The sequence below is a fragment of the Monoraphidium neglectum genome (assembly GCF_000611645.1).
Source record: "Monoraphidium neglectum strain SAG 48.87 unplaced genomic scaffold scaffold00561, whole genome shotgun sequence".
NCBI lineage: Eukaryota > Viridiplantae > Chlorophyta > Chlorophyceae > Sphaeropleales > Selenastraceae > Monoraphidium > Monoraphidium neglectum.
Window position 1 is genome coordinate 8 of NW_014013067.1, and position 21,202 is coordinate 21,209.

The 21,202-nt window shown below is 62.8% G+C and overlaps 3 protein-coding genes across 3 annotated transcripts; all 3 read left to right on the forward strand.

Annotated features, from left to right (window-relative positions):
• Positions 1–258: 258 nt before the first annotated feature.
• Positions 259–7,897, forward strand: MNEG_4152 (hypothetical protein; the record flags this gene model as incomplete). The annotated part of the gene is made up of 14 exons (XM_014047369.1): positions 259–1,384; positions 1,591–1,836; positions 2,097–2,405; positions 2,610–2,879; positions 3,088–3,222; positions 3,412–3,543; positions 3,712–3,984; positions 4,189–4,443; positions 4,692–4,955; positions 5,152–5,388; positions 5,631–5,912; positions 6,131–6,373; positions 6,551–6,808; positions 7,020–7,897. The coding sequence occupies 14 exons, from the start codon at positions 259–261 to the stop codon at positions 7,895–7,897; spliced, it is 4,908 nt and encodes a 1,635-aa protein (XP_013902823.1).
• A 2,741-nt stretch (positions 7,898–10,638) lies between these two features.
• Positions 10,639–11,686, forward strand: MNEG_4153 (hypothetical protein; the record flags this gene model as incomplete). The annotated part of the gene is made up of 3 exons (XM_014047370.1): positions 10,639–10,702; positions 10,905–11,047; positions 11,324–11,686. The coding sequence occupies 3 exons, from the start codon at positions 10,639–10,641 to the stop codon at positions 11,684–11,686; spliced, it is 570 nt and encodes a 189-aa protein (XP_013902824.1).
• Positions 11,687–12,931: 1,245 nt separating this feature from the next.
• Positions 12,932–16,879, forward strand: MNEG_4154 (hypothetical protein; the record flags this gene model as incomplete). Its single annotated transcript, XM_014047371.1, has 9 exons — positions 12,932–12,997; positions 13,345–13,431; positions 13,679–13,713; positions 14,026–14,110; positions 14,406–14,493; positions 15,267–15,327; positions 15,679–15,798; positions 16,530–16,618; positions 16,839–16,879. 9 exons carry the CDS (start codon positions 12,932–12,934, stop codon positions 16,877–16,879), a joined length of 672 nt encoding a protein of 223 aa, XP_013902825.1.
• Positions 16,880–21,202: the final 4,323 nt, after the last annotated feature.

Here is a 21,202-nt window from a genome sequence, read left to right on the forward strand (position 1 = left end):
CCCTTCCCCCACAACCCGCCCTCACCCACCCCCAGCAACACCACTAAGGCCGCCTGCAAGAGGAGCTACGCCTGCCCCAACGGCCCCATCACCGCGGTCGACTGCTGCGTCGTCGACGGCTGTATTACCAGCATCCGCGCCCACCGCCTCGCCGCCGCCGACCCGACGGCCGACGCGCTGTGCAGCGAGTGCCGCTCGAACGACACCCTGTCGCGTGTCGTGCTCGATGGTGATGTCATCACCAACTACGCCGTTGAGATGAAAAAGTGGGGCGGCGCCACCAAGCGCTGCATCTCCACCATCACATTCACCACCGCCGCCGGCCGCCAGCTCTCCTGCGGCGCCGCCGCCGGCGCCGCCGTTGCCCCCGCGCCCGCGGCCGGCCGCCGCCGGGAGCTGCTGACGGCCCCCGCGCAGCCCGCGTCGGCGAAGCCCGGCAAGGCGCCCGCCTGCATGAAGAAAGAGACGGCCAGCGGCAACCCCATCGGCGCCCTCTGCCAGATCGCCAAGCGACGCTGCGCCAAGAACGGCAAGACCGGCGCCCTGAGCCTCAACTTCATAAAGCCCACCTGGGGGTACCAGGGCAGCGAGTGCGCCTTCGGCCCCGAGCAGGTCGCCTGGACCTGCCCTCAGTCGCTCCCATGCACAACCCCCGGCGCGCAAGTGCCCCTTGCTGGCCTTTGCACCTCGAACTTGGCGGCTGGCACAGTCGTCTACTCGGTTGGTGGCGTCATCACCGCGACCACGACCTGCCCCGCCACCGGCGCCATCATCGTGACGCCGTCCCTGCTGCAGGCCGCGGGCGTGGCCGAGGCTTGCCGCGTGACCGGCCCTACCATAGCGCTCGCCTCGGACGGCAGCACCGGCGGCGGCGGCGGCGGCGGCGGCGGCGGCGGCAGCGGCGGCGGCGGCGGCGGCAGCGGCAGCGGCAGCGGCGGCGGCGGAGGTAGCGTAGGCACCGACGGCACAGGCTCTGGTGGCAGCACCAACAACACCGGCGGCTTGGGCAGCGGCACCAGCACCAACAGCACGGGCAACAGTGGCGTCAACGGTGGCAGCGGCATTGTGACTGACGACTCTGACAGTGGGACCGGCAGCAACAGCAGCAGCGGCAATGGCACTGGTGGCTCTGGAACTGGCACAAACGGCACCGGCAGCAGCAGCGACAGCAGCACCAGCACTGGCAACAGCAATGGCACTGGCTCTGGCACTGAAACCAATGTCAACACCAGCAGCAGCAACAACACCGGTGGCTCTGGCACTGGCGGCTCCAGCACTGGCACCAATGGCACCAGCAGCAGCGGCAACAGTAGCAGCGACACTGGCACTGGCTCTGGCGGCTCCGGCACTGGCACCGGTGGCGGTGCCAACACCGGCAGCGGAAGTGCGTTTCCGTGGAGCCGTTATGCAGCGCCGCATGTCTCTGGCATACGCGCGGTCGCGCTGGCATGCCTGGCCCCCCCCCCCCCTCGGGCCGCCCTCCCCTCAATTACTGCTGCTGCAGACCCTTATTCTGAAACACCAGCCTGCTCCAACCAAATTCTCACCCGCCCATTCCTCCTCGACCACAACCCACCAATCGCCCCACAGGCTTCGTTTGTGACCCCCCCGTCCCAACCTGCGTCCCCCCGGCCTGCGCCGCCGGCGCCACGGTCGCGCTGGCCGGCGCGTGCCGGCCCGAGGACGGCTTTGCATGGATATACCTAGTGAACAACCAGCCTGTGAACCAGACCGCCTGCCCCGCCCCCGGCGCGGCGCTGGCTGTCACCCTGAGGTCTGTGGATGTCCATCAAAAGTGCACATATGATGACATCCCCGCGATCTTCAACCTCACCAGTGAGTCACCCGTGCCCCCTTCAGAACAGAAAAAGTCCCCCCCTGCCCCGCCGCCATGGTCCTTGCAATTCTCTGCGCTCCGCCTCTGCCTGCAGCTCTGCCCTGCACTTGCCGTTTTGCTTGCCGCGAGAGGCAGCCCCGCAACCAGGCATGTGCTCCGCCAGGCTGCCGGCTGATGCCCCAATTGAAGCCAACCCCGGCGGCCCACCCTCCTCTCCCCTCGTTGGCCCCCTCCCACTCCCCTCGATCCCCACTCGCAGCCCCCAACCAGACCGTCCAGAGCGGCGGCGGTGGGCCCCTTGACGGCTCGAATTCCAGCACCTCCTGCCCGACTCCGGCATACACCTGCACGGCGCCCGCCTGCAGCGCCCCCGGAACTTCCATTGACCTGACCACCGTTTGCACCTCCTCCAACGCCAACATCACTCTGAGTTATATCGTGGGCGGCGCGGCGGCCACAACGGCCGCCTGCCCCCAGCCTGGGGCGGAGCTCAGGGTTTTCGTCGAGCCCCGCATTCCCCTGAAACCTGAGTGCACCTACAATGCGACACTGGCCTTCAATGTGACAGGTGCGCACGCACTGCAAGGCTGCGTTTGGCGCAGCCCCGGCCTTGTGCATTCACACAGCTTTTGAAGTGGGATTGTCGATCATTTCGCACAGAAAGTATTACATCGGGGCACGATTTGATAGATGGCCAGTGTTCAGTTCTGTTTGTGACTCCCTCCACCAAACTCACCCCCCACTGCACTGCCCTGCCTTAATCCAATCCCAGGGCCGCCCGCCCCCCAGCAGCCCGCCTGCCCCACGGCGCCCGCCTTCAGCTGTGCGGCTCCACCAGCCTGCGGCGTGGCTGGTGCGAAAGTCAGCCTCGAAGGCAGCTGCAGCAGCGCAGCTGCCCAGCTCGTGTACCTGATTGATGGCGCCCAGGCCGTGTTCGCCACCTGCCCCGAGCCCGGGAGCGCCCTGGCAGTGTCCGTCCGCCCTGTCCTTGCCGGCAGCACAGACTGCCAGTACAACGCCACCGCCGCCTACACCCTCTCAAGTGAGTCCCGGGCAACGCAGGTTAGGCACGCATGCGCCCGTTTTGCCGGAGCTGCCGCCCCCGTTACCCGCTGAGCTTCCGCGTCATCACTCAGTCATGCTCTCATGCACATGTGCAGCCCTCGTCCCGTCGCTCCTCTCCGTGCCGTGCGCCCTCAATTCTCACCCCACCCCCATCCGCTGCAATCACAACTCCTTGTGTTCCTCAGGCTCCTGCGCCTCGGCCGCGTCTGCCCAGGCCAACTGCCCCGGGACCAACATCCCGGTGTGCAAGGCGCTCTCACAAGTGCTACCCCTTGCCGGCGTGTGCACCACCAACATCGACGGCGCGTCAGTGTCATACCGTGAGCAGCCCAGCCGGACCCTCGGACCCCTGGTTTGCCAGTGCCTTGACAAGTTTGCTCCCGTTGCTGCCCTCTTGGCCGCACACCTCGCTGTGTCGTTGCTTTTAGCCTCTGCACCTGCAATGTGAGCAGGACTGTCCTGGAAATGCACCGCTCACGTGCCACCTTAACCTCCTACCCCAACCCCAGTGGTCAATGGGCAGGTGGCCACCAACGTGACCTGCCCCTCCCAGCTGGGCCAGCCTGGCGTGTCGGTCACCCCCGTCGTCTCAGGCCCCGTCGGCTGCACATACGGCGATCAGAGCCCCTTTGTTGTGCAGCGTGAGTGACCGGCGCCCCAATGGGGCCTGCTGCAGCGCGCTCGACCTCGCTCACTTTGCTTTTCCTAACATCACACACGTGGATATTCCAGCCCCACCGGTCTCGCCACAGCTTTTCTCTCAACCTTGACCCCACCTTTGTCCTAACCCCCAAATCTCCATCCCGTAGCGTACACCTGCCCATCAGCTGACACCATCAACATCACCTGCAGCAGCCTGCCAGCCTGCCAGTACGCGGGCCAGGTCGTGCAGACTGACGGCCTGTGCACAGCGACAGGCGCCAGCGGACTCAGCGCCGTCACCCTAGTCGACGCGGGCGGCGCCGCGGTCCCGAGCGTCACCTGCCCGGCCGTCGGCGCGAGCCTGGCGCTGACGCCCGCCGCTCACCTCAACAATGGGACGGATCAGTGCAAGTACACCGGGAGCCCTGTCACGTTCACATGTGAGCGGGCGCTCAAGGTCCACACCCCATGAATCGTCACATTCAGGCCTGGCTGGGGGGGTCACCCGCTTGCGCCTTTACTGTCCTAGCGCTGGGCTTGTCTGCGAGCTTGTGTTGCAGCATCTCATCCCGAGCCAGATTGTTGCTTGACGGCCTGCCGACAACGCGTCGGTCACCAACTTCCCGAATTTTTGCCCCTCGCAGCAACGTGCCCCGCCCGCGGCTCGGTTCAAATCACCTGCTCCGCCGCGCCGACCTGCGGCTATTCCGGCGAGCCCATCGCGCTGAGCGGCGTCTGCAACACCACCACCGCCGGCGCCGTGGTGACCTACAAAGTGAATGGCCAGCCCGCTGTGAGCGCTGAGTGCCCGGAGCCCGGCAGCGGCTTGGCCGTGGCGGCGTCTGTGGAGGATTACCTCGGGTCGTGCAACTACGAGGGGCCGAGCTTCACCATCACCTGTGAGCAAAATGGGTTTGGGTGCAGCACGAGCAAACCCTAAAATTGCGGCAACAAAGCAACTGTTGGTGTCTGAAGACGCATCATTTTGCCTCGGGATCAGGGGCGCCGCTGAGCAGCTCTGCCACAGGCTTTCCACACTTGATGCACCTCGGGTCCTGTTTGGCTGCAGACCATCACTCATCTGGACCGACCCATACATCTGTCCCGAGCTCACCTGCTCGACTTTTCACCATCCACAAAATCGCAGCCTCCTGCAAGGGCCCCGAGTTCAGCAATGCCTTCAGCTGCAAGGCCCCCAAGTGCTCCCTTGTCGGCGAGGTCATGCAGCTGCCCGGCAGCTGCACATCCCCCCTCGGCCCTGTCAAGTACTTTGACGCGGCCGGGGCAGAGATCACGACTGTCACGTGCCCTTCGCGGCAGGTCGACCCTGTCGTGGTGGAGCCGAGAGTCGTGGGCGCCGCCGGCGGCGCGGCGGCCTGCGCCAACAAGGGTCCCAAGTTCAGTGTCACTGGTGAGCGTTCGTTGCGCCGCCGCCTCAAACGCATGCGGTCCCTGACCAGCTAGACGCGTGGAGAGGGCGTTGACCAGCCGCAAGCACTGCAGTGGGTTGCTGCCATGCCGCTCTGGTAACTTATTCGCCCCTGTGAGCTGCAACTTCCGCTCAACCTCCTCTGTTTCATTGCAACGCTTCCAATTTGCCCTCGCAGCCCCCGCCTGCCCCGACCCCTCCATCCTCAAGCTAACCTGCACCCCAGTCACGTGCAACAAGGCGGGCGAGAAGGTGCCGCTCGCGGGCAGCTGCACCAGCGTCGTCGCGGGCGCCAATTTCACATACTACGTCGACGGCGCCGCGGCGGACAGCGTCACATGCCCCACGCCGGGCGTGAGCGTGCGCGTGGAGCCCTCTATGGAGTCGTGCTACGGCATCCCCTCCTGCTCCTATCGTGAGCCCGCCTTACCGCCATTTTGGTGCTCACATTGGGATCATGGATGCCTACAGACGCCGTCATCCTGCCGAGTGCTTGCCAACCGCAACAAAAATGCTAGGGCTGCTGGGTCATCCTTTTGTCCTGGCGGCGCCACAACGCCTTGGTGAACTGCTTGCTCGGCCTTTCTCGACCTAGTACTACCCCCATACATGCTTCGCCTAACGCCTCTTCAAACCCCCCCTTGCAACCCCCAACAGCCGCGGCCGGCTACACGCTGACATCATCCTGCCCCTCCAGCGCCACCGCCGCCTTCACCTGCTCAACCGCTGCCTGCTCGCGCCCCGGTGACGTCATCCCCCTCGACGGTCTCTGCTCAAACGCGCTGAAGTGCGCCAAGATCGTGTACACCGTCAACGGCGCGCCCGCCACGCAGCTGACGTGCCCCTCTGGCGGCGGCTCCGCAACCTTAGTCGCGTCAATCGCGGGCTTCGGCGGCAACGCGGCGTGCGGGTACCAGTCTTCCCCCATCGTCGTCTCATGTGAGCTGCACGGCTTACTACTAGCTGGTTGGCCAGGTCGTCGGTGTTGTTGAGGCGAGGGGCCTGGTGGATCTTCCCAGCCCATTGGTGGAGGGGTCAAATTTGGTTGATAAAATGTCCCACCAGATGTGCCTCTGAACAAAAATCCATCCAACGCTGAAATTCTGACCTCAGCGCCTGTTGCTCGACCCGCTGCCTACCCCTTCCCACTTCTGCAGCCACATGCGCCAACATGGGCCCCGCGCCCCTGTCCTGCAACAAGATCGTCTGCCCGACCGCCGGCGCCGTGGTCAAGCTCAAGGGCAGCTGCACCTCAGGCGTCGCGGGCGGCGTGATCTCCTATGAGATTGACGGCAAGCGCGCAACCTCGTACACCTGCCCCCACCCCAAGCGCCCGACAATCGTCACGGCCACCGTCTCCAAAGACGGCTGCCAGCACACCGCTGACTTTGAAGTAGCAAGTGAGGACAAGTCACAGGCACTGGGTGGCGCACAGCGGTTTATTGACTCAGCTCCGCCTGCCAGTCTGTGCAGGTCACAGCACCCTGTCGCCAGCGACGACCCTGCCTTTGCACAAAATGTGGCCGCTCACCCACCCTCCATTCCGCGAAACCCCGCCCTTGAAACCCTCTCACTAGGTACATGCTGGTCCGATCAGCAGGCCCAACCCTTCTGCGACCCCACGCGCTGCAAGCCCGGCGAGTCCGTCGCCCTCAACCCCGAGACCTGCAACTCCGAAATCAAGGACGCGGGCACCTGGACTTTTGCGCCCGCCGGCCCCGTGACCTGCCCCGCCAGCGGCAAGCTGACTGTGGACGCGACCCTGACGGTCCCCTCGCCGCTGGCGGGTGGTGGGTCATGCACGTTTGCAACGACCAAGCGCATCGTCGCCAAGGGTGAGCGGTCCGTTTTGTCCATCCCTTGACTGGCTTTCCCTGGTAGTGCGCTGTGGAGACCTGGACAGAACCTGAGCGGCACAAACGAGCCGGAGGCGCGGCCAATGCTGCTGCTAGGACATGGATGCCCGTCGATGAAATGTATGGCTGGCTGAATCCCGCCACTAAATCATGCACTGACGCCCCACGTTCGCCGGCACCCTGCACGCAGGAAACACGTACCACGGCGGCAAGGGCAAGGGCAGCTCCGGATCCAACAACGACGACAACAACGACGACAACGACGACGACGACGACTCAAACGACTCATCTGGTGACTCTGGTTACCACGGTGGCAAGGGTTACCACGGCGGCAAAGGCAAGGGCAGCATTGCTCCTGGCGACAACAGCAACGATGGTAAGGGCAAGGACGCCAGCGCCCCTGGTGGCAGCAGCAACGACGGCAAGGGCAAGGACGGCAGCGCCGCTGGCGGCAGCAGCAACGACGGCAAGGGCAAGGACGGCAGCGCCGCTGGTGACAACAGCAACGACGGCAAGGGCAAGGATGGCAACGCCGCTGGCGGCAGCAGCAATGATGGCAAGGGCAAGGATGGCAACGCCGCTGGCGGCAGCAGCGACGATGGCAAGGGCAAGGACGGCAGCGCCCCCCGCGGCAGCAGCAATGATGGCAAGGGCAAGGACGGCAACGCCGCTGGCGGCAGCAGCAACGATGGCAAGGGCAAGGATGTCAATGCCGCTGGCGGCAGCAGCAACGATGGCAAGGGCAAGGACGGCAATGGCGCTGGCGGCAGCAGCAACGATGGCAAGGGCAAGGACGGCAGCAGCAGCAACGGCAAGGGTAAAGACAACAGCGCAGCCGCCAGCGACAGCAGCAGCAGCAGCAGCAGCGGCGGCAGCAGCAGCAGCAGCAGCAGCAGCAGCAGCAGCAGCAGCAGCAACGGCAAGGGCAAGGGCAAGAGTAGCACCGCTGCTGCCGACACCAGCAGCCAGGCGTCATCCGGCATTAAAGCCTACCCCTTTTTCAAGGGCGGCGACTCTGCCACCGCCAGCACAGGCAGCCGCAGGCTGCTGCTTACTCGCCTTCGGTGACGAGCGGGGTTGTCCTGCCGAGGCGGGCCGGCCCTCGGTCGACGACCAGGTTTGGTTCCCGGGGATTCGGCGCTGAAACAGGCGACTGGTGTTGCGTGCGCCCCCATGACAACCGCTCGAGCAAAACATCTTGCACTCCTCGTTCGAAGGCGCCCGGCTGCATACAGCGCAGCTGCCCAGCCTCGCAACTCTTTGTGTTAGGGCTTCTTGGCTGGGTTTGCAACTTGCATACCACCAGCCTGTCCTAATGCGTCTGACACACACCTGACATATCATGGGACGGGGGTTTTGATGGCCCCCAACATACCATTCCGTGGCATTTTTCAGTTTTGCCAACTGATAAAATCAACATCCCGGGCTTCGTTGTGATAGCAGGCTTGGTATCTGCGGTTTGAGCAGCGGCGGCGGCCAGGGCCGACGATTGGACTCTCGGCTTTTCTTACTTTTTTGGGAGACGCTGCCCCCAGCCAACCCCCCTTGTTGTTCACAAGCACGAGCATGCTCCGCACCAAGAATAATGACGGCGCCACCTGCCTCATCCTGGGCTTGGGCGGCTCCCTGCTGCCCCGTCCCTGGCTGGCACGCCGCTTGAGGCGAGCAGCTGCTGCACCGCTGTGGCGGCAGCGCACGCTCGCGTGTGTGGGGCTTGGTGGGCAAGCAACATCGTCAAACGCACGCCAGCCTGGAAAACTCCCGATTGTTCAGCCCATGATTCAGTGGTGCTTCACGCTTCGCTGTGCCTCGCTCTCCTCATCCTTCCACTCTGGCCGTTTCCTGGCACGCGACAGTGCTTGCCGGTGCCAGGGGAGGCAATTGCAACGGCTAAGAACCGTGCTTAGTCATGGCGAAAGCACTTCCTATTCTACCTGGGATTATGACTACCTTGATCACTTTCTTTGCGTGGCCCCGGTGTGCGCCAAGTTTGGCAATTCCTGCAATCATGGGACCACGCCAAGCGCCTGCCTCCAGGCGTTGGCTGTGGCGGGTCTGGCTAGAGCGGCCTGCAATGCCAAGGACTCCCCTCAATAAAGTGAATGCAAGGCGAGCCCCAATAATCGATTGGGTTTAGCCGCGAGCGTCTGGCTCCGCGATGTCATGCGACGCCGCGGCATGTGCGCAAACCGCACCCTGTCTGGTATCCTGATTACCAAGGCCCAGGGCGCGTACAGGTTTTGCAGCGGCACCAAACCTTGCATGACATCTGATTTACCATCCAGCACTTGTTTTTGCACTCTCTGTCCTGTGCCACCGCACGCCAATCCAATCCTGAGCGCCACACTCTGTTGCCTTGCCCACGGGGCGCGGCGCAACACCACAGATCTGCCACACCTTTGAGAGTGCTAATGGGATGGCCTCTCAACAGACCTGTGTAACACACAACGCGACCCCAAATAGTAAATGTTGAACGACGGAGCGACATTCAAGCACGGGGGTTGGGAGGTTTCTTGGTGAGGCACACCTCAAAACGTGTGTGTGCGCGTTACCGACACCGACAGAGCAAGAGATTGGGTGTCCTTGGTCGTGCCGGTAGCAGGGCCGCTCGTCCAGAGTCAATCGACTCACTTCGAATGGTGCCTGCTGGCCTGCCCAATTGAGTGCTTTGATGTTTGAGGGTGCGTGTCAGGGTAGGTGGCAGTGCAACTTTGCAAGCGCAGTCATCCTTAGTAAGCACACTCTGGCGCCTCCTGGTCTGCCAAAGGCAATTTGCTACACGCGATGGTGGCGGGTTGGGGCGGGGCGGCGGCGCGGCAGTGGGTAATGGCCTGGCGCAACCTAGAGAGCGCTTCTCTAAGGTGGCTGCTATACTTGGCAGTATGCAGAGGACTCATGTGCATGCGCCGCCAGTGCAGAGCCGACCGCAGCCCAAGGCTTATGTTTGGGTTGGGTGTCACGAGATGCATGGCATGTGTATTAAGGCACGGCGCCGCCGCGCATGCTGCTGCACAAGTGTCCTTTGGGTATCATACCCCTCATCACCCGCGCGTATGCCCCGCCTGCACTGGCACAGAGTTTTGGCGGTGCAAGAGGGGTTGGCCGGCTGCAATTGCTGACGGTCGTGATCTTTGATGCATAAAAGTGGGTTGCTGCAAGCGCGCCAGGCGCTCATGAGGAAACTTGGTGTGTTCATTGCAGAATCTCACCTTTCTCGGGGCAATCAGCGAGTGTGCGTCAGGGCGAGGGCTCGCAAGCTTTAATGGCGTGCTTTAGTCGCCCACTGGTGACGGGAGGTCCGCAGACAGCTTCTGGCCAAGTACGTGCGCACCTTTGCACACTGTAGGTGGCGACACACCATCTCAACCACCCCCAACCACCCCACGGTCCACCACCCCACCACCCGCCGCCGCATCGTCATGCTGCCGGCCCCCCACGGAAGTAGGGTTCAACTATAAAATTGAGTTTGTATGTCACATACGCCTTATGTAATATGAATCTGATGCACACTTCTGCAACACGCACACCCGGTAACACCGACACCGTGCGTGTACTGGCACCGTACATTATCTTCGGTGGCGAGCAAACCAAATGTGTGAGATCAATTTCCAATGCCCTGCGATTGGACTATCTCGCTGCATGACAGATCAGCTTGAAGTCTGATCACTCGTGCATCACAACTGCTTTGCTTAATCAAGCTTGTGAAGCAGATCATTTGTCTGCTCACTGCATAGGCGCTCTCATAGCGAGCAGTCCCTGGCAATATCACCGGAGCGGCCGTTGTTGGCACGCCGCGACACTGCGAAGCAATGTCGCCGCTGATGCAGCGCCTTGGCGGCGGGTTGCAGCACTGCTCAGTGACGCCATGGAGCGGTAAGCTTCAGCGACAAGCGCTCGCCTGAAATGTAGCGAGGCAGCGGGGTGTGGCACGTGCGTCAACAATGCAGCGCTCCCACGCCCCTCCCTCCAGGCCTGTCGCACTGTGCCGCCGCGCCGCCGCCGGCCCCGCGCCCGCGCCGCCGCCAGCACGCCGCGGGTGGCACGCCGCCGCCGCTCGCATGCGCGGCCGCGTCAGCCGAGCTGCAGCCGCAGCAGCAGCAGCAGAAGCTGCAGGAGCTGCCCGGGCGGCAGCTGCAACCCGGCGACCTGGTGGATACGGCGGTGGCGGCAGCTGCAGAGGCGGCGGGCCGTCGGCTGGGGGATGCAGAGCTGCGGCTGGTGCGTTTTTTTTAACCCCGGTCTGCATCGAATGCTCGAGCCCCCAATCCCAATCAAAGCCCCCAATCCTCAGAATCCTGTGTTCCACGGAGGCTTCATGGGCCCCTACGCCGCAGCTATCCGCAGAAGCTGTGTTGCGGCGGCCGCCCGGCTGCGCATCCCGCCAGGACCAGCGCCCTCCGTGCTGTCACATCCGTGCTCTAGCTGCCCACCCCAGCCTTTGCCTGGCGCCGATTGAACTCAGTTTCAAAGCCCACGCTGCCGCCCGCACTGCAGGTGCAGCGGCTGCGGGACAATTGGCTGGAGACGGCCGCGGACGTCGCCGCGTTGAGCCGGGAGGACGCGGCGGCGCTGTCGGTGCCACTGAAGGTCTGGAGCTATATCGGCAGCACCCTGGCCTCGGCGGCGGACGGCCCCGCTACGGAAGGCGCCCGGGCGGACGCGGCTGCCGAAGAGGCGGCCGAGGGCGCCGAGACGCCTGGTCGAAGCGAGGGCGGCGGCGACGGCGCGGCGGAGCTGCATCCGGACATAATGCAGCGCCGCGCGCCGCCGCGGCGCCGCCTTTTCTCGCGGGCGCATGTGCGGGTGACGCGGCGCACCAAGCAGGCGCCGTACGGCCTCAGGGTGCGATTCGATTGAGACTGTCGTCTGAGGGTTTTTTGTTTTTCAGGGGGTAGCCGGTTTCATTTAGAGACCTGAGCTGAAAAAGGTATCAAGCTGCACCCCGACGTCGTTGATGTGGCATGACGGGTGCGCGGCTTTTTCAACGGCAGCTGCCGCACCTGCACATGCTCATCCGTTGACTCATTGACACCTCTGCTTGTTTCGCCTCCCATTGCCTCTCCAGCCCTAGCCGCAACCCTGGTGCATCCACATATCATGCGACCAACACCACACACGCGGTGCACCCAAGCCCCTTTATGCAGCGGCTCCCCCCTCCAGTCGCTGCTCGCTGTTGTGCCCCCTCCCATCTCTCCGTGAGCATGTTTTTTCCTGCCCACCCTCCCTTTCCAGTCGCACCCCCATCCAATATCCTCTTGTCCCCTCTCTGCCGCCTCCCCCCGCCCAGCCCTGCCCACACCCACACCTCCCCTTGAACCACAAACGCACCCCGAAAGGATGAAGAGATGAGTGAAGCGCTGAGGGCTGAGCTTGCTGAGCTGGAAGCGTTCAGCCGCGGCCGCTTCTTTGGCCAGAGGGTGGAGCCTATCAGCCCCACCACCCATAAGGTGGACGTGCAGTACATCAAGTGAGGGGCGGGGGGTTGGGGTAGGGGTGTGCATGTGTGTGTGTGTGTGTGTTTACGTAAGGGGTATAAGTGTGTGTATGTATGTATGTATGTATGTATGTATGTATGTATGTATGTATGTATGTATGTATGTATGTATGTATGTATGTATGTATGTATGTATGTATGTGTGTGTGTGTGAGCGATTGTTTGCGTGTGTGCGCGTTGCTGCACCTGCTGGGGTATTTATACATTGATATCCGTGCAAGTGTATGTATGTGTGTGTGTGTGTTTGTGTGTTCTGCCAAGGAGTCACATGGTCTACAATGACAGCATGGTTCTGCATATCCTTGTTATCCTGCAACCCCGACGGGGTGCTTATGCCCCTCAGCAGGACGCTGCAGCGCGCCAGGGCACACTCGCCCCCTCCCCATGGACACACATGGACAGACACGTGCGCGACAGCACACAGCAAACATACGCTCCACCTCACAACCCACCACGGGCTGACCAGACCCACACTGGCGCGCCACAGGCCACACCACCGCCTGCCACGCCCCACGCATGCGCTCGGTACCGTGCCCCGCCGCAGGACGATGCTCGGGTGGCTGCACCGCTGGAGGGGGGTGCCCCTGGAGTCTCTGACCCTGCGCTCGATGTTCCCCTCTGTTGAGGAGGCGGGCGTGACCCACGCGTTTGACTTTGTGCAGTTCCTGGTCAACGTGAGCTTGGGGGCTTGCAATGCTTGACCGCTGTCGTGTGCAATGACCGTGTATGCGCGTGTGGTGCGCAGCCATCCGCCACAGCTGATTGTCACACGCGGCGTGGTCTCCTATTAATACACAAGTGTTGGCCTTCATGCGGACTGCGGCGGAGCGTGCTTGGGTGCTTGCGGCAGCTTCTTGTCAATGTCAGCAGGGACTCCCTCCGCCTCTTCAAAAGTATCCAGGCATAGGTCTCCTCGCGAAACCAGGCTCCAGTTGCGCCGCGAATGGTCGCACGTAATCCACGTGTGTCCCCTGTTTGATGGCTGATCCCCCTGTGCCCCTCTGTCTCTCGCGCGTCACAGGAGCGCAAGGCCAACCCCCGCACCCAGTTCAACGTGCTGGCCGCATGCGTGCACGTTGTGCGTTTCCTGTACCACGGGGAGTCCAAGGTTAGGCCACGGGGTTGTCCGAGGTTCACGGGGCAATCGGCCTGCCCTGTTCAACTCCCGACCTGGGCTTCACGTCATTGGGCGGAGCCCTCGTGATGGTGCAATGTCAAGGTTCAAAGCTGTACTGGGTTGTCCGTCCATGCTCCGTGTGCGAAGCAGAGGCTGCAGCCCTCTGCCCATGCGGCCGCCCTGAGCGTGCAGCCGACGTTCCGCGCCCGCCTCTCCGCTCGTTGCCCTGGCGCCGCAGGTGGACCGGGCCAACCCGAAGGCCGTGCCCTACAGGTCTGTGTCTGTGTCTATGCACATGCACATGCATGCGTGTGTGTTTGCACATGCACGTGCGCGCGTGCGCGCGCGCGCGCGCAAGTGTGTGTGTGTGTGTGCGCGCGTGTGTCCGGATACCTGTTGCAGGGGCCGGCGGGCGGCAGAGGGGCCGCCCTGCTGCTTGTGCCCATAGGGGGAACGTTGCCTGAGAGTTTGGCGCCTCCCCTTGCCCTGGCCACGCCTGCCGTCCCCTTTTTGCACCATGCGCTCTTGCCCACTCGCATCGACAACGCGCCCGCCGTCCCCCTCCCTCCTGCGCCTCCTCTGCAGTGACCTGCCGGTGATGGCGGCCCTCAAGCAGCTGGTGTCAAAGGCGCACAAAGCCGTCAAAAAGGCACGTGGAGCTCGTGCTGCAGTCTGCAATATCGTGTGACGCTGGGCCCCATTCCCAACCCCAACCCGCTCACCAAATCTCCCCTCGAACCCCTCGTTCTGGCCCCTGCACGCCGATCCTTCTCTCAGCATTACCCCTTTGTAACACAACACACGCGCATGCACGCGCACACTCAAGATTGAGCGTATACGAACACACACACACACACACACACGCACACACACACACACACACACACACTCTCTCTCTCTCTCTCTCTCTCTCACACACACACACTTTCTCTCTATCTATCTCATTATCTATATCGTGCTCCTAGGCCCCCCTGGTTGCTGACGAGCGCCTCAAGTGGCTGGAGTGGGACGAGTTCCTCGGCCTAGTCAGGGAGCTGCATGGGGAGTGCGCGGGTGGGTTCGACGGGCGCCGCAAGCACGCAACTCAAAAACAAACACACACCACATGGCCCCCGCGTACTGCACGCCCTCGGCTCTGTCGCCGTCTAAAAGCGCCGCACACGGGCGGAGCGTCAGCGCTCGGCCAGGCGCTGCTTGGAGTCGTCGCTGTGTTCCCTTGCGGTTGGCGGGGCTGTCGCCCGCCGGCACACCCTCAAGATGGGGTATCGCCCAGCAACCTTGCTGCCTCGCACGCGGCCCACGCTTTTGTGCCAAACTCACACCCACTCCTAAACCCCACATCCCCTCAACCCTCATCTTTGGGCCCTGGCTCTTGATTTTTCATACCTGGGGGCCACCCTTGAATGGCATATAGGCCTGACAACCTCTGGTGTGCCGCGGTCGCGGAAAGAGGTGGCAGTGTGTCTGCAGCGCTACCTGGTGAGCGCACCCATGCCGCCACAGCGGCGCCGCTCCATGCTGTGTGCCTGCTCTGCGCGGGGCCGCCACGACACCACCACGTGCTGCGACCGTGCCGCCTGCGCTCGCAGACGTGATTTAGATGTTGGCAGTCCACCGCCTTGCCCGGACTTGACCCAACCCCCTTTTGCTCCCTGTCGGGCGCTGATGTTTTGCCGCTGCCTTCTTGCATCACCAAAGCCGCGCTGGAATACTGTAATTCACAAGGCGCCAGCACACGCCATCACTCCACCTCCCCTCCCTCTCCCCTCTCCCCGCCCCTCGCCATATCCCTTTCAAGATATTTGCCATCCTGTCGTGCATCCCAGACCGCCAGCGCACCCTGCGTGAGCTGCAGCTGGGCCGCACGCTGGTAAAGGAGGACGGCAGGTAGGGCGCGTTTGTGGTGCGCGTACGTGTGTGCGCATGAGCCTTGGGGTTGTGTGTGTGTGTGTGTGTGTGTGTGTGTGTGTGTGTGTGTGTGTTGGATGTGACACACCCGTCACAGACCTTGCTGGGTAGCTTTCAAAACGTTTCCTCAATCAGAAGCAAAGCCCACACCCCGCTCATGGCAGCCGCCGTTGCCATACCTGGGCTTCCGGCTTGCGGCTCGCTCGCAGACAGTCCACATTGGCTTCACAGAACAGCAGTGAGCCTCTAACCCCGGAACCACAAACATGGGCGGCCTTGTAAAATGACCTCTCACACACACGCACACTTACACACGTGCCCTTCCTGTAGGTGGCTGATCCGCCACACAGCGGCCGACTACAAGACGGGGAAGCTGTACGGGCAGCGCCCCCCTTTGGTCATTGCGTCCTTCCTCTACCCAGAGCTGGAGGCCTACATAAATGAGTTCAGGTGGGACTGTGGTGGATAGCGACCTTGTTATAGGGTTGTGTCCGTGTGCGTGAGCACGTGCGCGTGTGTCTTGCATTTTTTGTGTGTGTGCGCATTTGTGTATGCGCGTGTGTGTGTGAGTGTGTGTATGTGTGCGCGCGCGTGGTGGGTCTAGAGTGGTTACAAAAGTGATCTTTGTGTCGTTTCGGGCTGGAGCATGTTTGCTCATGAAATTGCTATGGTGGCTGCAGCGTGGGGATGTCTTCCTCAAGATGACCTCAGCAAGATATTGGCCGCCGCGGTTGTTTGTGTGCTGCTATTTGCTGCCGCCCCTCTTGGGACGTTTTCTTGGGCATGAGAGGGGTGGGGGCAGGTGACAGCATCCGACAAATTTGCGCGGGTGACCATCTCATGATCCCTGAAAGCTGTCTGGAAGAAACCGCCGGCCGCAGGGGGGACAGGGTGGTGCGTGCAGGTGTTGAGTAGGAGGGGGGGCAAGTGGTGGCAGTGCGCGTGATTTGGTGGCTCAGACCGGACCCGGCGGTCTTCACTCTCTTCGAGCGCGCTGCCTGCCTGAAGCTCCTTGCATGCTCATGGATGATCCTTGCCCCCCCCCTACTCCCTCAACCCCCACATACGCATATGTGCACGTATGAGCGCACACCCACACCCCCCCCCCACTCACACGCAATCACACACACACACACAATCATACACATGCGCAAACCTCCCGCCCCGCTCACCCCCCCCAGGGCTGAGCTGAACCCCAGCCACGACTTCCTCTTCACGCGCGTCCTGGGGGGAGGGCCCCTCACTGACAAGGCGCTCTACGACATGTTCGGTGCGCTGCTGCAGAGAGACACAACGAGCTTGCGCCACAGCTGCTCCTTTGGGATTGACAGGGGGGACAGGCTGCTGAGGATGGGGCCTGCCATAAATTAGGCACCACCTAAATCATGACCACCAGGCCCCAGCCGCTACAGCTCGACCCCCCCAAGGGGCAGAGCTTGGCTGCATAACCAAAGCGCTGTGCGGGTGGTGGTGTTTCAAACTGTCTCCAGAGACCGAACTTGCCTGGTCGCTTGTGTTCGGAGTGCTGTAAGGAGGCTTGTGGGGGGGCGGGGCGGCGGCGCATCTGCGTGCGTGCTTCTGCATTGCGTGGGGATGTGGGTTTCTTTGCATGGATGTGCTGTGTGGGTGGATTTATAAGAGCAGGTGTTCCGGAAGCGAGCATTGGTGTTTGCACGTGTTCGTGTGTTTGTGTGAGAGAGAGAGAGTGTGTGTGTGTGCGTATGTGCCACCTGCTTGAGGCAACCTGTTGCCCCTCAACTCTTAGGCAAAGGGGCCCAAGCACGGGGCGAGCCCCAAGCTTCAGGGCTGCACGTTTCTCGGCCTCCCCCCAGCGCAGCTTCCTGACCGTCATCACTGCCACGAACCCTGACACTACCACCGCCCTCCCTCGACCGCACCGCCTCCCCTTTCCCAACCCCGGTCCACTTTCACCCCATGCAAATCTCAGTCACCTGGTGCCCCACAACCCCACAATTGCAATCAACCCCCTGCACACCCAAACGCACCCCGCCCTCATCCCGCCGACCCCAGTCCACACCTGCCAGCGCCGCACCGGGAAGGCCACCAACCCCCACCTCGTGAGGGACATGGTCGTCACGCACCTCAGGTGACGGGCTGGCCGCATAGATTTTGGATGGTTGCTGAACATGTGATCGGCTCCCCGCCTCGCACAAACACATCCAACCTCACTAGCAACCCCACATGAAGTCGCATTTCCTCCTCCCAGCTCGCGCGCGTGCGCACACATGCACACTCCCTGTGTCTCACACACATACAATCATACGCACTCTCAAGTTCGCATACGTTTGTGCGCAATTGCAAACAACTTCACCAGGTCTCGCGGCACCAGTGAGGGGGAAATGGAAGCCCTAGCCATCTACATGGGCCACAGCGTGGCGATGCAGGCGAGTCAACTGTTTTGTTGGCACTCTTGCATTCCTGGGGGTTGTGGGAGAACGTGTGGGTGGGTTGCTGCTCACCTGACGCATGCAGGGCTCGTCATCACATGGGAGGCTTACATGACGCCAAGTTGGCGCGGCAGCTGGGCAGTTTTTGTTGCAGGCAGCGTGTCTTGCCAGGGAGCCCTCAGGACAGGGCAAGCGCCGTCAGCTCATCAAGCGCAATCCAAAACACAACACCGCCTGTTGCACGGCGCACGCAGATCCTTGCACGGCTGCACCGAGCTGCACATATCGCGATTCAGCACGTTCGAGGTCTCCTCACGCCCGCAGCTTCCCCCGGCTCGCTCTCCCTTGATCCTTCCCTTGGCAGCCGCAATGCCCTTCTCCCCAGCCGTGTGCGTGCACACGCGCACACACACACACACACACACACACACACGCACGCACGCACGCACGCACAAACACACACACACACACACAAATGCAACCATACTCTCCCCAACCACACCGTCCCCATACCCCCAAACCGCCTGAACCCCCAAAACAGCGGGACACCTACGACCGCCGCACGCGCGATCAGAAGGTCACGCCGGCGGTGGCACTCATGGAGCGCCTCAGCAGCCCCCAGCAGGGCGGGCCCGCGGCGGCGGCGGTGGTGGCGGCGGGCTGCGGGCCGGCAGCGGCGGGCGGGGCGGCGCGGTAGGCCGGGCGGCGCCGACAAAAGGCAATTAGTGTTTGCGGCGGCCGTGCACGTGGACCAGTCCGGTCCGGCAAGTGGCAGCGCTCAGGAGCAGAGTGTGTAGTTTTGGTACCCTGGACTGCTTACCTTGATTTCAGGCTCAAATGAGTTGCTGACAGCATCGTAGCTAGGGACACCGTGAGTATCCGGACACTTTGTTGAGTGACATAGTCAGTGACAGAGATGAATAGGGGCAAAAGAGAAGGTTTGGGTTGGGTCACACAGGGTGGGGGTGGTCAGACCTAGGTAGTGGGACTGGCGGGCAGGGGTGCACAGGGCTCCAGCCTGCTGCGTTGCAAGTGCTGTAGGTTGGTGACTGCCTGCAGCGGCTGACAGGTTTGAGAGAGCCTGATTTTTGCAGCGCTGCTTTGCGAGGCGCCGTGTAATCAAGGATACTTATTTCAAGTCGGCAGCACAGCGCGCTCATGTTGTTGCAGGGAACGGCAGCCCAGTGGTGTGCCAGTCAGGGGTTGGGAACGCGTCAAGTAGCACAGCGAAGTTTGCGCTTTAGGGCCCAGGGCAGCAGATTGGACGGAAAGGCCGCGTTGCAGCATCACACAGGCCGGCAAAGGGTGCCCAGGGGTGGGAGGAGGTTATGGTCATGCCAGCGAGGGGAGGTGGAGGCGATTGAGGACGAAGTTCCCGTCAGGGGAAGTAAGCGGTGCGCATATGACGAGAAGCGGTCTGTGCGCACCGTCAGGACTCCCAAGAAAGCAGCCAGCGCTTTGTGCAAGCCGGCCGTGTGATGTGCCGCTCACCCACTGACTGGGTGCGCAGCGCCCGGCTGGCCCAGTGGTTGGGCGGGCTAGGGTAGCTAGGCCTGCTGCACAAGAAGTCGTTGAGGCAGCGAAGAAAGAGTATACGAGGAGGGTTTGACGGTCGCTGCATATGCAGACGTCGCTTTGGGGCCGGCTGGTGACTTGGGCGGTGCACGAGCGAGGCTGCCGGCCACTGTGGCCACGCATGCACGGTGACAGAGGTGACGCTGATTGTGCCAGGTTGGATTGCTCTGCACACACGCCGTCACCCTGCACAGATATACATGTCCATATTTGATCAATCAAATCGTATCAGGGCGCACCATCGCGACCCGGCCACGTTTCGTTGCGGCCTCTTCGAAACACCGTGCTCGCAGAATCTGGGTCTATCCGAAGCATCAACTGCAATACCTGAGACCTGTAAAAAAAAGATCCAACTTACGCATACGCCAGGGCCGGTATTCTGCGTATACCCGCCTGCCCGCTGCCGCGCTGCGGCGGCTACTGCGACACGCTCGCGACTCTTTCCCGCCGGATCCCGCGCGAGCGCAACCGCCGCGGGCCCACCCGCCCACGCAGGCCCAGCGCACACCGCCGCACCCTGATCCTGTATTCGTTCTTGCCAGGCATCACCACTTCAAGCGCAAGCCGTTGGGGTGACCGGCCGCGGCCCCACCTTGCCCCTGCCGCGGACGCCGATGGAGCCGCGAGATATCGCGCTGCAATACGTCTGCCCCGCGCTGGGATGCCTCCTCCTGCTGCTGCTATACATGTGAGCGGCGCCGGCGTTGCGAGTGCTGCCGCAGCGGGGAGGGATGGGGCAGGGTGCTCGAGCCGCGGGCCATCACCACCCAAAAGCAAGTCACACCAGGGTGCAACCGTGGGCACCCGGCATGCGAGCCAGGGGCCGCGCCGCGCAAGCAGGCGCGCAAGAGAGCGCCGCACCTCCACATGCTTACGTAATCTATTGCGCGTCCTGTCACCTCCCCACGTCAAAGCTCGCCGCTGCCGGCCGTGCGGGAAGTGCGGCGGCGGCGCTTCATTGGCGAAGTCAACGCCCTCCCCTTCGCCCTCATGTGAGCCGCGAGGCGGCGGCTGCGCTGACGCGGCTCGCGGCCCCCATTGCGGCCTGCGGCGTAGCGTGGCGTGGTTCAATAATAAACGGCTCGCCGCCCGTGCCGAACGGGCGGGCTTCTAGCCGTTGGCAGCAGAGTCAACAGCCAGCGGCTAGGGCCTGCTACACGCAGTAGCAGCAGCAGCAGCAGCAGCAGCAGCAGCAGCAGCAGCAGCAGCAGCAGCAGCAGCAGCAGCAGCAGCAGCAGCAGCAGCAGCAGCAGCAGCAGCAGCAGCAGCAGCAGCAGCAGCAGCAGCAGCAGCAGCAGCAGCTGCACACTGCTCTATCGATCAGTCCTTCCGGTACCCCCAGGCGGGGCGCACGCTTCTTTGCACAACGCCTGCGTGTTGCATATCCCCCAGCACCTCCTTTGTGCACACTGCATGGAACGTGGGATTAACCACGCTGCTTGCACTCATGACTCAAGCCCACGCACGCACCTTCCACCTAGGGGCTCCAACGCTTTGGGCTGGCTTCTGTATGGCTTCTGCATCCGCGATTGGTGCGTAACCAGAGTCAGAGGCAGCGGGCTCTGGGTGCACAGCGCCAGCGTGCAGCTCGTCAGACTGCCACCAGGGCGGTAGCTGCCCAGGAACGAGGCAACCTCTGCTCGCCCAGCCGGTGTGGCATTGCAAGTGCCAATCACTAGGTATGCACCTCAAATGTCAAACGATGACCCCTCCCCACGTGCACGCTTATTGGTTGATGCCCAGGTTCATCTTTGTACCCAAGTGAGCGCCCTGGCACGGACGCAGGGGCCAGGGCTCTTTGCTGGCCGGGGCCGCCGCCCCGCCAGCCATCGGCAGCCGCAGCCTCGTGTCACCTGCGCTTTGCGCGTGCC